General features: G+C 35.6%; 1 protein-coding gene across 1 annotated transcript in view; it reads left to right on the plus strand.

Moving 5' to 3' along the window:
* The window catches only part of LOC149808494 (uncharacterized), a 192,735-nt gene that overhangs the window by 114,418 nt on the left and 61,867 nt on the right, over positions 1 to 16,450 (plus strand). Inside the window, exons 4-5 of the mRNA XM_089969873.1 lie at positions 5,591 to 5,716; positions 8,772 to 8,836. Coding sequence (XP_089825999.1) covers positions 5,591 to 5,716; positions 8,772 to 8,836 — 191 coding nt within the window. The remainder of the gene's footprint in view (positions 1 to 5,590; positions 5,717 to 8,771; positions 8,837 to 16,450) is intronic.

Consider the following 16,450-nt stretch of genomic DNA (forward strand, 5'->3'; position numbering starts at 1 on the left):
AACCAGTGAATCTTTAGTCTTGAGACATTTTAATATGTGTTTTGAGTTGAGAAGTAACACTTACTTAGAGATGTTGGTGTTCAAGACAATTTACAGTTGCAGACTAGCATAAACTATGTGCAGTGTTGTCATTAAGCATACATTTTTTTTTATGCACATGTATTTCTGTGTGATGGTAATTTTTAGAAATAATGTTTTGCTCCAATAAGAACATATTTTAGGGACAATGGCCAGCTCTCAGTCAGGTAAGCCAGGTGAGCAATGTCAGGACCAAGGCCTAAAATGGGGGTGAGTGGGTTGAAGTTTACTTTTGAGGTTTGTTATATGTAGACAGCAGATTAAGGTTCTCATTTAAGTTTTTAGTTGTATACTGTTTAATGCAATCACCTCTGGAAAGGGAAACGGGTGGCCTCTGAAGAGTGTGTGTGTGATTTGGATTTTTAACTTAGCTTTAACAATTTTTCATTCATGTTGCAACCATGTCTGCACTGTGACAGTTTATAGTGATGTCTAGCACTGGGGCATCATGCCGCAGATGTAGCATGATGTCCCACCCAGTCACATTATCCTGACACCAGGCCGACCAGTCCTAACACTAACCTGTTAATGCTGAGTGCCAAGCAAGGCAGCTGTTAGTGACATTTTTATAATTCTTTGGTATGACTTGGCCAGGGATTGAACCCATGACCTCTCGCATCCAAGGTGGACACTCTAACCACTAGGCCACTGGAGCGGTTGGCCTCAGAAGACAGGCGGTTTTGTAAGAGCAATATGGTTCATTGGACAATGAAAATTGGCTATTTAAGGCAGGTTACACTTTCTTAATTATGTAGCTACATGTATATATGTATGTATGTATGTATGTATGTATGTATGTATGTATGTATGTATGTCATTTAATGGCACATCAGCACCATCCTGGCTATTGTTAATCATTCAGCTACACTGTACATAACTTTGGCAAGAGAAAGGACTTTTCTTGTGCCATACACTTTTGAATTTAATTGATTTTTGTTTTGTCTCATTTTGAATTCACGTCTGATATCATTGTATTGTAAGGTAAATGCATGGTTTGTTCTTTACTTTTTAGTTATGGCAACTTTTGATATTGAATCTGAGAAAAACTTTCCTGCTTAAAGCATTTCAGAATATAATAATCATGCTTTCAGCAAAGTATTGACTTTTATCAAGAGATTTATCATTTAATGTCCATTCCTTTCATATCTTGGAGACAAATTAATAAACTAAAGAGACTGTGGACAGGAATAATGATAATGAATCTGAATTTTCCATAATCAGTGCCATCTGTAGGTGATTTACTACTCTGCGTCTTGTAAATTGTTATATTATTGGTTTTCAAAATGATTGCATAGTTAATGAATAGCACTGATAATGCAAATCTGGTTTACAAATTCCACAAAAGATTCATCATTAACCTTCTAATCCCAAGTGCCTGGAGTTACTGGGTGTTTTTATGGCACTATTGCTTGCAGCAGAGACTGCTTGATGGGATTGTCTTCTTTCTATACTGTGTATACTTTAAGCCCAGTCAAAATGCAAGCAAGAAAGATCCAGATCTGCCATAGCATAAAATGCCTGCAGATCAAGGTCTATGTTGTTTGTTTTACTAATTACTCCTAACAAACTGTACAGACCCAGATCTGCTGGTGTATCATGTGCTGGCAGATCTGGGTCTGTGCAGTTTGCAGTTGGACTCATATTATATGTGTGTATGCACACTGTATGGTATTATTTTAAAAGTTATATTTTTTTGTATCTTTCATTTCAGTGTATCCTGATTTCTTTTCTTTTAAGGCTTGAGCTTTTGGTACAGGTGTATATAGAAGTAACTTTTGTTGTTCATAAATAAATGAAAAACACTTGTCAGGGATTCATTCTGTGAATTACTTCAAATGAATGTATATCATATTACAACATCAAATCAATAATATTGTTAAGAAGTCCTGGAAATTATATGGTATGTTATGAGTAATCATTATGTTCTAGTTGATGTCCATCTTCGTTGTGATTGTAATTTTGACAAGTCTTTTTATTTCTTCAGGTTTTTGGTAATATTATTAGAATAATGATAATGATTTACAAATGGTCATCCTTCAGTTCTAGCTAGGGCCAACTGTCTGATTTCAGATGCTATGGTGTCAACATGGAACTTACTGTATGGTCTTGTGTTTAAAAATATTATTTTAAAAATTATTAAATTTGCATAATCATTTTATTTTCTATGAGAAAAGAAATGTAGGGGCGTGAGATGGTCCAAGATTTTTCGTTACAATGCAAGATGTCACAGCATGGACATTAAAAATTTTTATGTGTCAGGCTCAAGTCAGAATTTCATTTTGTTCATTAAGATGGCTCAGTTCTGATTATTCTAGATTCAAGTCCAAAATCTATTACCCAGTAGTCAAATCCAAGCCTGGCCCTGTCTTTAATGAATTCAATTCAGGCAGCATGCCAGATTAGCAATTAAAGGGATATTGATTTACTTTGAAATCAATATTAATATTTTAACACAGAATAAAACATATACCTACTGATGCAAAAGGACTGTCTCTGAACCCTAATGAATATTAACATTTTAATACTGAATAAAACATTGCACAGATCTGCTTTTAAATGATGGAAGTACTGTCTCAAAACCCTAATGAGGTGTAGTATACAGATGATAATGGTTTTGTTAAGTTAACCACATATCAGTTGGTATATTGATAAATAAATTAACATACATTCCAGGTAAGATTTTGCCTTTATAAGTTGTGTTGCGTGATTTTAAAGATTAAGCAGTCACAAATGGTGGGTCAAATTGCTGTTTCTCATTTGTAACACCTGATAGAATCTTTTCACCGTTTGAAAGATGATCGTTATTATTGTATAATAATACAGGTATCATCATTCATAAAATCATTGCTGTTGATTCTGTGAATACATGTTTTCTTATGTTTGAGTTATAAACCAAATTCACTTGATTGTTTACATATACAATCTTATGAGATATTTCAAAGATAGCAATTATTCTAATACGATAGGATTTTTCAAACTTGCACTAATGTTCAAGTGATAAATATTTTCTCTTTAACAATTATTTTTATAAAATAATCTTGGAGATTTTGGATAATATTCAAAATACAGTATTACAGTATCATTACATGTATGCATGACATAAAAGGAAGAACAGTGTGACTTAAATGTGCAAAATACCTGGATACACCCTAAATTACACACCTTGCTGAATACCTGGATACACCCTAAATTACCTTGCTGAATACCTGGATACACCCTAAATTACACACCTTGCTGAATACCTGGATACATCCTAAATTACACACCTTGATGCTCTTTGCATGTCAGATTCAGCTTTGAATTTATCAAATGGGAAATATTTGGACACCAGACCTCACCATTATAAAACTTTCAGCATTGCAAGTAATAAATGCTATTCCAGACAGTGAACTCAAAATTGACAATCCAGCCTTGTGATTAATGGTGATAATATGTTTTAGTCCAGTTTGGAGTTTAGCAAAGTTCTTTGAAGGAGTGGCCTGAACAGAAAGTGTAATTATCCTCTCTTCTAACTATTCTATGTACTTCACAAGATATGGTATATTTTAATTCCTACCACTTTAAAATGTACAGGTTAACAAGTACTCCAGAAATATTTTGTACATTTACCTGCCACCCTTCCAGCAGATGACCATTAAAAGTGTATTTTATATTTTGTTCTTAAAGTCAAGAAGTTGATTGACACAAAGTCTTATAACAACTGGCAATGAGTGTAGCAATTTTAATTCCCTATTTTCATAAAATTATGTATGGATCAATCAACCAGCTGACAAAGATTATGTAGATATCCTCTTGAGTCTTATTGTGTTTTCTTGATCTTGAACTTGTCCTGGTTGGCATGGCAACATGTGTATAATGCTGCACCTGGACAAATTACAGGTTTAAAAGCTTGAGCATTAGGGTAGGTGCCTATTTAATGGCACAGTACATGTACTGTAGAATTGATAACAGTTGGACTTAAACCCATGTCTCAGTTCATTGGTCAGCAGTTCCAAATAATTACTGGATCATGCTACATTTACCTCTAACAGTTTGCTTTAATGGCTCCCTAGGGCTGAAAAAGCCCCCTGTCCCAATTATTGGTAGATATGTTTCAGAATATTCCCAATTTTAGCTATTAACTCTAGAATACTTTTTTTGAGTCATATCAAAGATTTATAAAAATGATACTAGTAGCTGCCTCACTAGGCGCTCAGCATTAACTCATTCAGCCTCAATCCCACCTGTATGCGTGATGAGGCTATACCCCACTTCCAATCTGTATAGTATCAAGGTCATTTAAGATACACCAAGGTGGGTGGTTTTACAAAAAAGCTGACAGATGTAGCTCTACAGTGATACCAGATAATCAGGACTTTCTACTTGCATTACAAAATGCAGAGGGAAAAACATTTTTTTGAGACCTGTTTTTTTTTTTTTACAAAACAAATTTGCCCGTTGTTGGAATCAGATTTTGTGTCAGAATTTGAGACTTTTTTGGCTTGTGATTTAAGGCAGACCAGTCTGAACTGCACAGAGACAGGTGAACCTATGCAGAAAGTAGGATAAGTCAGGGATTGGGAGTAGGAAGTGGACAGGAGAAGAAAATGATGGGTCGAATAAGCAAAAAAAAAAAACTCCTCAAAAACTTCAACTTTTACCCTTCTGCACATGCGCAAGCCAAACAAACAGATTATGAAAAACAATGTTTCTAGCACAACAAGGCATCAGTCAAAGTCAAAAACTCTTGGAAGTAGATGTATTTGGATGTATTCAGAATTAACCCCCAAAATGCGTTTCCTACCCCCAGTTCAGGCGAAAATGACAAAAATCTCCAGGGCCGAATGAGTTAAGAAGTTAGTGTCAGAACTGGTTAGCCTAGTGTCATGATAATGTGACTGGATGGGACATGATGCTACATGTCTGCAGCATGATGCCCTAGTGCTAGACATTGCTACAAACTGCCACACTGCAGATATCATATGTTAAAAATCCAAATCACACACTTACACACAAGCTACAAACTGCCACACTGCAGATATCATATGTTAAAAATCCAAATCACACACTTACACACAAGCTACAAACTGCCACACTGCAGATATCATATGTTAAAAATCCAAATTACACACTTACACACAAGCTACAAACTGCCACACTGCAGATATCATATGTTAAAAATCCAAATCACACACTTACACACAAACTTATTTAAAGGCAGGCTTGACTAAAGGAGTCTTTTATTTTACATAAAATTATCATCAGAGACCTGATACTTAATTATCTGCTAAAATGGCTTGTATCTTATGAAATTACAGGAAAACCACCCTATCTACCAACAAAATATGGTCTCAAAGAAAGTGGTTTCTCAATTGATGTCATCACAATATAAAGCAAAATTTATCATGCCATAAGGATATGGTGCATCAGTGACAAGCAGTTTTCCAAAACTCTATTTTCTTGTCAAGTTTTATTTTTTTTAATACTGAAATTTGAATTGAAACCTATTAATGTGAATTTTTCTTAATTCCAGGTAAGATCATTTTGCGAGGTGTAAAATCCAAACCAGATAATCAGGAGGATAAGGTCGACAACACAGAGAGATGTGTGTCTTACCTCAGTACACTTGGGGTTGACATTGCAGGCATTGATGCTACAGGTAATATGATTTTTTTGTCTTCAGGCTAGTTTTTTTTAGTGGAAAGAATAAGAGGCAGTGATAAACACACCAATAAATACACATTTATTACAATAATATAATAGAGTGCGTGTAAGTATTACCCCATAGAGAAAAAATTTGGACTCAAATTGGTAAAATAGCTAATGTTGTTTTTCCTAGGTGTATGAAACTGCAGACTGTATGAAAAATCATGTCACGTCTACAGGTTGGATAACACCATTCCTCCTGGCAATGGGGATTCAAGATGGTGGACATCACCATTTCACAAATTTAACAATATGAAACTAATCAGTTTAGAAGTTTCAGTTTTAATTTCAATTTATACCAGATTGGTAATATATATGATACAGTTTTTTTAATCTGCATCAGAATAAAAGAGAGAAACCAAAATTCTCACATCATGCCAATGTAAACAAATTTCCAAAATATAAATTTAATCATAACATTCGTCTTGACATGGCTTGAATTTTAAATCAGAATTAAATAGTGGAAATTAATGAATAAACATTTGATTTGGGGGTTAATTGAAAGACAGTATATTCTTAAAAGTAAATACTTTTTAACACGCTTGCTGTAAACTACCACTTATTGTCTGCTCACGGCAAATTATCAATACCATGCATGCACTCATCCCAATCACAGCAGCCAACCAGCCAAATGAGGCCTCATGTGGCTGTTGAACTTCCAGCATACACATTACAGGGATGGTCCTGGCTTTTAAAAAGTTGTCGCCAAATTTTTTTCCAATCTCAATATTTTGTTGCCAATTTTCAAAAAATTTCACCAGAATAAGTAGTGAATATTTTTCCAAGACTATTAATGTAATAAGCAATGAAAATTGAAAAAGATGGGATAGTTATTACTTTATTGACAACAAGCAAGACAGCCATAATATTACAAAATAAATCATTACATTACTGTTTTGCACTACTTACATGGTCTTTGCATTGTGCATCACAGTTAGTGCATAGGTCTAACTGTTGTCACCTGAAATAAATGCATTATCAAATGTAAAATATCTACTTTCCTACAGTCTCTCTTTTTTTAATAGAAACATCAGGTATTAAACAAATCTATATTATGTATATTATTTTCCAATTAATAGTTTTGTAAGAAACTTTATTTAGATAATGACATTTTAATGCTAAAACCCTATGATCGTACTTTGCAATGTAAGATAAGTGACGTATAATGCGACCGTCGATTTCACACATTCAGGAAGTAAATCCCGCCCCCCCCCTCCACTTTATGGCTAGCTTCACAAAGTACATCTCCGTCAACCAGGAGTTCAGAAATTTAGTTTTGCTGCGCTTTATGCTTTGCTTGTTAGTGAACTGCTTCCTAAATCCCAGAAATGATCACTGAATGCTGTAGATTTTTTCTCGACAAGCAAATTATGATCTCCATTCCCACCAATGAAACTTACACAAGTCAACTTGACCTGGCATCACTGTACCGTATATATAAGCATTGGTTACCATCATTAAATTACAAGAAGGAATGAAGAAACGTATCACAGAGCATATGTGCCCCAAAAAAACTAATTCGGAATAAATATGTTATTTAGTAAAGAGTTTTATTTGCATATATTAGTTAACAATAAGGAAATAAGGTGGGATATGAAATGTGGGAAATAGTTACCACATGTATGGTAGCTTGAAACCACATTTGAACTGTTAACATAAATCCGCACCCATTTTAGGCATTGTTAGTTATAACAAAAATAGGGCATGGTTTACTTGTCAATCAAATGCTAGTGCTTTCACTAACTGTAGAACAGGCGGCTTCTTGAAATAATCGGTCTCATAATCGGTATCAGAAATTTTAATAATCGGCTATAACACTGTATTGTTATAATTGGCAAAAAGTGACACAGGTACAGCTTTAAAGTATACCTTTTTACCAAAAATTAAATCATTGATAAGAATGGCCAGTAAAATTTCAGAAAAAGGAACTCAAAGAAGCACTAAATATGTTACATGATCTTATGGCAGGGTACATGAAAAAATAAGACTTTCTGCAATTCTGTATTTCCTGTGGTTTAAACTTGGGAAGTATGGAATTTAGGATCACCTTCAGCTTCCAGAAGAGTGCATAATTAATACTGAATTTACTCACAAGTCAAGTCCAACTGCAAACAACAAAGACTTTGTCCTGCTGTTATTTAATGCATCAACAGTTCAAGGTCTGTGTGTGTTGGGGCCTTGTGTGGCCAAGTGCTCTAAGCTTTTCACCTTTACAGATCACTGATGTCTAACATCTGTCCACATGGGTTCAAGTCATTGGTTCAGCAAACATGGGTAAGAAATCCTGCTAGTAGCTTTCCCAAGTGGGTGGCTCTGCTTGGGGATTTCATGGTTTCATCCTCCACCAGTTATACTGGCTGTCATATATTTCCTATCATGTGCTGAAAAATGGTGTGAAACCCACACAACCACAAACTTTGTTGTTTGTTCTATTGATTACAAACTGCAGAGAACCAGATCTTCTGGTGCCTAATGCAGTGACACACCTGGGTCTGTGCAATTTACAGTTTGATTTGACTTGTACCCAGGTATATACAGTATTATCATTGATATGATTACCATGTGTACTTGGTGTTAAACACTTGCCCAAATTTTTGTAAAATGTTGGCAGATATTTGTAAAGGATATTCTTGTTTCATAATAAGCCGACAGTCTACTTTTTATTTTTGTGGGTTTAGTAACATTTTTCAACACTCGATAGGCTTATACTTGGCATCCAGTATAACTGGTGGAGGAAGAACCTGGGAAAATCCAGGGGAAAAATACTGACCTATGAGAAGCTGCTGGCAAAATTTCTCACATACCCATATTGGCTGAGCTTGAGACTCCAGCCCATGCTGACATAGGTGAGTTTGCAGTGATCATTAAAGGTGAGCACTGTAGACCATGCTGACACCTGGATCTCCTCTATTTTTTGAATAGTGTATTTGGCTTGTCCTGGTCTTATTAGTGAAAAACAAGGATTTCATAAATATGTTATATTTACTATAGTAAATTCTTCTTTCCAGATCTTGTGAATGGAAATTTGAAATCCATTCTCACACTGGTGGGAAATATAAAGAAAAAATTTGATGTAAGTATGTTTTTTTAATAACACTATTCATTTATTTTTATTGGTATCAGTTTTTGTGGGGTTTTTGGGGAGTACTTAATTAATTGCATTTTATTTTGTGTGGATATACCACTACAAATACCCGTAATAAAGAATACAGAAGAACAAAGTTATACCAACAACAAATAGTGATGGTTTCAGTGGTTAGAACATTACTAATGCCAGTATGAGCACAAATAAAACACTTGTCAAGATCAGTCCCTAATAATGTGTCTTTGTCAGAGTACTCAACATCAAATGGAGCAGATGTCAGAGTTCTGTGGTCAGAGTGCTCAGCATCAAATGGAGCTGATATCAGAGTGCTTAACATCAAATGGAGCAGATGTCAGAGTTATGTGGTCTGAGTGCTCAGCATCAAATGGAGCTGATATCAGAGTACTTAACATCAAATGGAGCGGATGTCAAGAGTTCTGTGGTCTGAGTGCTCAGCATCAAATGAAGCTGATATCAGGGTGCTTAACATCAAATGGAACGGATGTAGCCAGACAACACTAAACCAAGAAATAACTGAACCACATCTATATCGTCTTTTTCTTAATCCACCATTTATAATGATGTGACATCAGTACATTTCTATTATCCTGTTTTTGTGTTGGACATGTGAGCAACTGCCCCTTGCTCAGTGTTATTGGCAGGCTGTGGCAAACTTTGTTGTGTATTGGAGGAAAGTGGCTTACGATAAAATGTGAGTGATCAATCCTGATTATCTATGGCATTTGGAAAGCTGGATTTATGTAATTATGCAATTTCAAGATTATGTACTTGGCAAATATTTGTGGGCTAGAGTTTTTTGATGTGATGTTTATTCAGTGGTTTTGTCCATTAATCAGTGAATTGTGAGCTATAGTTCTGTTCTATAATTAGTGTTTAATTAGCACTTGTGCTTCAGGCAATAGTTCCAGTATTTTAGTTTTGTGGTTCCTTTGGATTTAAAGGTGTGGATAAATGAGACATGCTTTCAAAAGGATTTAAATTGTAACAGGAAATTTATCTACATGTAACTAGAAGTATGTCTTTGCCATTATCTGTGCTTTATGTAAATTATTCATTTGGATGGACCATGACTGTTGTTAAATCTTAACTTAAAGTGCAGTGCTGAGAATAAAGTGCAATTCTGTAATTAGAATTTTTGTGGTATGTTTGATAATATTATCACCTGAATGAAAAATCGATGTAAATAAGTATAAATTGTCATTTTCATATAACATTTAATTATTCTTTAATTTTCAGTAATTCTAGTACTTCTATACTTCATACTCGTTGAATTTTTTGTCTTACACTGGACAACAAATTTTTACAAAAGTCATGTTACTGAAATAAAATTAGTCAATTCTTATCAATTTTTATGTGCTGAACACGAATATGACAGTCAAATTGCAAAATTGGCTCTAGTTCTTTTGTAATCTGCAAGAAATTAATGTTTACATAACGAAATGCATTCCAATAGTAAAAGGTCAACTGTAATAGCCTACCTATAAAAAATCAAGTCATTGACTACATCTTAGATTTCTTCGCCTGTCTCTTGTACAGCTGTTCGGGAGCATCTCTGAGGAGTGTCCAGCAGTAGTCAGCCAGCATTGTAGTGGACCATTTTCCCTGTTATCTTTGTTCCATTGTTGCGATATCTTGATGAAAACGTTCGCCGTGTTCATCACTAACAATAGCACAGTTGCTAGGAAAGAAATCCAAATGGGAATGAAGGAAGTGAATCTTTAGAGACATATTGCAGCCAAGTTTCTTATACTTCATCAACATGTCTTCTACTAGTTCCTTATAGTTTTCTGCCCTAACATTTCCGAGGAAGTTTGTAGAAACTAGGCGAAAAGCATTCCATGCTTGTTTCGCGTCACCTTCCAGCAAGTTGTTGAACCGGTCATCTTTGAAAAGCTCTCGAATCTGAGGACCCACAAAAACTCCCTCTTTAATCTTTGCTTCGCTGAGTCGAGGGAATTTTTCATGCAGGTATCGGAAAGTCCAGTCAATGGCTTTCACGAAGTTCTTCATCAAACCTAGTTTGATGTGAAGGGGTGGTAGCAAGATTTTCTGAGCCTCAACCAGAGCTGGGTGTTGGATATTCTTCTCTCCAATGGCTACATTCTGCCTGTGAGTCCATTCCTTCCTCATGTAGTGCATTTCCCTTGCTCAGCTATCCCACTCGCATAAGAAACACATGTATTTTGTATATCCTTGCTGCAGTCCCATTAAAAGGGCAACTACCTTCAAATCACCACAGAGGTGCCAGCTGTACTTGTTATACTCAATGGAATTCAGTAGCTGCCTTAAGTTATCGTATGTCTCTTTCATGTGGACAGCATACGCTACTGGAATAGATGGAAGAATGTTTCCATTGTGCAAAAGCACAGCCTTGAGACTCAGTTTCGAAGAGTCCACAAATAGTCTCCATTCTTGTGGGTCATGAGTGATTTTTAAAGCATTCATGAGGCCCTCAATATCGGAACAGAATATCAGATTACTTTCCTTTCTGAAGAAAGGCTCCAATCGCTGGTGGCGCTTTCGATATGCAGTAATTGTGACATCTTCTTCTAGAAGATTCCATTGTTGGAGTCTTGATCCTAGCAATTCTGCCTTGTTCTTTGATAAGTCCAAATCACGAATCAGGTCATTTAGTTCTTCCTGTGTTATTCTGTGTGGGGTTGATGATGCACCACAGTGAAAATCTGGATCACTGCATGCTGATGGACCAGGAGAAGAACAGGTCGACTCACCTTTGTCTTCGTCAGATGAATCAAGAGAATATTCTGCTGGAGGTTCTGGAATAGGAAGTCCCTCACCATGTGGAACTGGTCTCAATGCAGACGGAATGTTTGGGTAGACTATTCTCGACTTCTTTCGCTTCGTTATTCCGCCGGAAAGAGGAGGAACCAAGCAGAAGTAACAGTCATTTAGGTGGTTGCTTGGCTCTCTCCACACCATTGGGACTGCAAACGGCATTGATGACCTTTTGCAATTCAACCACTGTGAAAGCTGTGTTGTACATGTAGCACAGCATATATGCGGAGCCCAAGGCTTGTCTTGGTCACCAACCTTGCATCCGAAGTAAAGATGATATGCCTTCTTCACTTGAGAATTGATACTTTTCTTCTGGTTGGCAAATGTCACTTCCCCACAAATATAGCAAAAATTGTCCGCGGTATTAACACACTTTCGAGGCATTACTGTTCTTTATTGTACGTAAATGGATAAAATAATAAGTTTTATGTAACAGTAGCTTGAACTGTCTCGCACAACGTCTAAAATATTTTAAATGCTGAACCTATCTGATTGGGCTTTATATAGTACACTGCTTACGTCAGCTTCAGCAGCCGCCTGGCATTAGTATAATAGGCCTACACATGTATAGTACACTGCTGACGTCAACTTACTTCAGCAGCCGCATGGCATTAGTATTGCATTGCATCAGAAAATGATGCAATCAACTGTGGATGATGTGAGCATGATGGTATTATGCAATGTTACATCATTATTCCGGATGTTGCTGCAGTCCTACTGGAGAAATTTACACAGTGAAACATAGAAAATGAGGTATATGAATATCTTCAAAACGAGAGCCAATACAAATTTTTCACGGTTATATTCGTGTTCGGCACACCAAAATACTACAGATTAGGGCCTTTTCAAGTCAGTAATGATTTCACTGTTGACCAGTGTTATTGATCACATCACACATATTGATTTAAAGCATGAGTGGAAAGATGACTGCCAGACACAGCACACATTCTTGTACATTGAAACAATATAAACTTGTACATTGAAACAATATAAACTGCTTTATAATTCTGTTATGCTCAAAATAGACTCAAATACAACAAACACACTTAAAAGAGTTTTGATGATTGATGTAAATGTATCAGTAAGATTAAGGCCCTCTGCACCACATGTGGCCCTTATCTCATTGGGATTTTCTTTGCGTTGTTGGAATAACAATGAAATAAAAAAATATTGTTAACCCATGAAAATACACAGTATTATCTTGTAAAATATACTTTGTTATTCTCTAAGTATAGTGACCTATCTATTAAAGGTACACAAGAGACCATAAAAAATGTGTCCTTTATTAGGTCCCTACATCAAGATGTAAAAGCCCTATTGTAGTAATCACCTTTTCTGTCCATCCATTTGTCCATCAACACTTTGACTAGCATACTTACGTAACCCTTGCACATAATTGGTTTCAGTTTGGTAGGTTAATTGCCTGCTGTATATAGATGTGTGTGTTTTGTCAGTGATGTTTTTTTATGTCTAGTTTTGATGGAGTTATTGTCCTTTTTCCATCAGTTTTATATCTGCAGTGCATAGTAACTAGCATAGCTTGCAAACTGTTCTAATGCAGTTTGGTATGTCTCATAGCCTTAGATGTACAGTTTGTAAGTTTTGTCTCTTCAGTTTCATTTTGAATAAAGTTATGGCCCTTGACAATAAATGGAATATCTTTATGAGATGTTGCTTGTAATGAACGAAGTTCCTCAATCTTTACTTATAATTTATTATCATTTAATAGGTGAATTGCTTATTACATATAGATCTGCCTTTCAAATTTTTAATCTTTTCAGGTCTAATTTTGATAAGAGTTAGTTCCCTCTACATCAAATATATAATTTCTATTATGCCAGATCCTAGTAGCCAACATAACTCATGACCTATTAAGTATACATGTATTCTGATTCAGTTTGGTGCTTATATGGTCACAAGATATGGATGTCCCTTTTATATTAGTTTTGTTTGTGATCTCACATAGGTTTTGTCTCATGTACTTACATGTGCCTCACATAGGTTTAGTCTCGTGTACTTATAGTGCCTCACATAGGTTTAGTCTCATGTACTTACATGTGCCTCACATAGGTTTTGTCTCATGTACTTACATGTTCCTCACAGGTTTAGTCTCATGTACTTACATGTGCCTCACATAGGTTTTGTATCATGTACTTATATGTGCCTCACAGGTTTAGTCTCATGTACTTACATGTGCCTCACATAGGTTTTGTCTCGTACTTATATGTGCCTCACATAGGTTTTGTTTAATGTACTTATATGTGCCTCACATAGGTTTTGTCTCATGTACTTACATGTGCTTCACATAGGTTTTGTCTCGTACTTACTGTGCCTCACATAGGTATTGTCTCATGTACTTACATGTGCCTCACATAGGTTTTGTCTCATGTACTTATAGTGCCTCACATAGGTTTTGTCTCATGTACTTACATGGGCCTCACATAGGTTTTGTCTCATGTACTTACATGTCCCTCACATAGGTTTTGTCTCATGTACTTATATGTGCCTCACATAGGTTTTGTCTCATGTACTTACTGTGCCTCACATAAGTATTTTCTCGTGTACTTACATATGCTTCACATAGGTTTTGTCTCATGTACTTACATGTTCCTGACATAGGTTTTGTCTCATGCAGTTACTTGTGCCACACATATATTTTGTCTCGTGTACTTACATGTGCCTCACATAGGTTTTGTCTCATGTCTTACATGTGCCTCACATAGGTTTTGTCTCATGTACTTACATGTGCCTCACATATGTTTTGTCTCATGTACTTACATGTGCCTCACATAAGTTTTGTCTCTTTTGAGAAGAATCATAGTTTCATGATTTTGACCATCCTCCTGACATTGATTTACATCTGATAATCAAACCAAAATTGATGGATTTCATCCAATTTAGCATGTGGCTTCAGATTGATGAGGCCCAGAGCATGTTTGGATCCAATTTTCCATGACATCATTAACAGGAGTTATGACCCCTAATTGACTCTTCCTGACCATGGTTTATCTAGGAAAATTTTACTAAGCTTTATTGGATTTCAGCTGAATTTGGTGTACTCCTTGGTATTGCCAAGATCCTGAATGAGTTAATTTTAAGTGTTCCACATTATCTTTTGAAGAGTTATGGCCCCTGATTGCCCATCTTTCTAACTTTGCTTTCAGCAGCATGATTTTACTAAGGGATTTTGCATTTCAGTTAAACTTATACAGCACCATTATTTTAATGAGACCTTGAATTACTTGGATTTTCAGTTGTCGCCATCATTATTTACAAGAGTTAAGCCCATGGATGCCCATCTTCAAGCTTTGGCTTTACAACAGAAGTTCTTCTGTTTAAAGCCCTACCGAGTAAATTGTAGTGAGTCTGGACCTTTCTGATGCACACATTGCTGCTACAGTAGTTCCAGTATATATTTTGAAGATGTTATTAAAATTAAGAAAAGAGCATATTAAAATTGTCCTCTATGAACATGTGACCTTTCTATGATTGTGTCATTTAAGACAGCAGTTTTCTTAATGGTGTGATTTATTGATGCTGTTTTTCTTTCATTTACTGACCAGTCTTGCACAACCAATGCTCATTTATACAATTTTAATAAATGGCACAACACTATCTGGTTTAGTTTATAAGACCAGAATAAATGTATAAACTGTAAAGGTATATTCTAAAGTCCACCTGTAAATACACCTTCTCTTGTTTTTATGAAGTCTGTCCATTCATCTGTTTATATGTATGTTACCAATTCCATTTCTACATAGTAACTTGAGTTCCCCACCATCTACAATTACCAAACTTTGTAAATGACTTGCGCTTATGGTAAGAGAGACTGGTATCAGTTTTGGGGTCAAAATTTCAAAGGTCGAGGTCATTGTACTGAAAGAAGAAAAATGGTGCCCACACAACAAATTTACTATCATCTATAGTTATCAAACTTTGTGGATGGCTTGTATTCAGGATAAGAAAGAACTTTATTGATTTTGAGGTAAGAAGAGTAAGGGTCAAAATCACTGAGACTGAAAGAAGAAAAATTGGTTTTACATACAACCATGTGTAGTTTTCAGAGTTTTGGATTACTTGCACTTTCAGTTAGGAAGAAGCCAAAGGTAAAGATTACAGACTGAAAGAAGAAAAATGTTTTTCTCCAAATAACATTAAATTTCATGATATCATACATAGACCTGACTTTGTGGATGGCTTGCACTTTGTATAAGAAAGAAGCCTATTTATTTGGAGGTCAGAAAATCAGAGGACATTGTGATTGAAAGAAGAAAAATGATTTCTGGACTGAAATTTTAATTCTTCACCATGTATCTTGACCAGTGTTTGTAGTCTAAAGGATAATGGTCAAGGTTATTAACTGAAATAAGAATAAGTTTTTTCATATAATAACTTTAGTTCTGTATGAAGTTTGTGGGGTGGGGGGTTGCATTTAGGGTATGGTAAAGGGGAGTAAGTTTTGTTCTATAGTAAGTTCCTTCACCAAACTGGCTCATTTGTACTTTGGAAAATGTAAGAAAAAGAGACCATTGAATTTTAATCAAAGTTCGTGGTCTAATAAGAAAATAATTGTTTACACACATTAAATTTCTTTCTAGACCACATACCCAGACCAAAGGTCAAGGTCATTGATACCCATTGGTCACTTCTCCATACTATACTGGCACCTACATCGAGGCGTGTAAAAATCAAATCAGTTCATATGTGCCATTCACTGTAATCTGGTTGTGTAAATGAGACAGGCTAAACCCCATCTGTAAGCAAAAGTGATCCTTATGTGTCACT

The sequence above is a fragment of the Sinohyriopsis cumingii genome, chromosome 1 (genome assembly GCF_028554795.1).
Source record: "Sinohyriopsis cumingii isolate HCF-2022 chromosome 1, ASM2855479v2, whole genome shotgun sequence".
Classification (NCBI taxonomy): Eukaryota; Metazoa; Mollusca; class Bivalvia; order Unionida; family Unionidae; genus Sinohyriopsis; species Sinohyriopsis cumingii.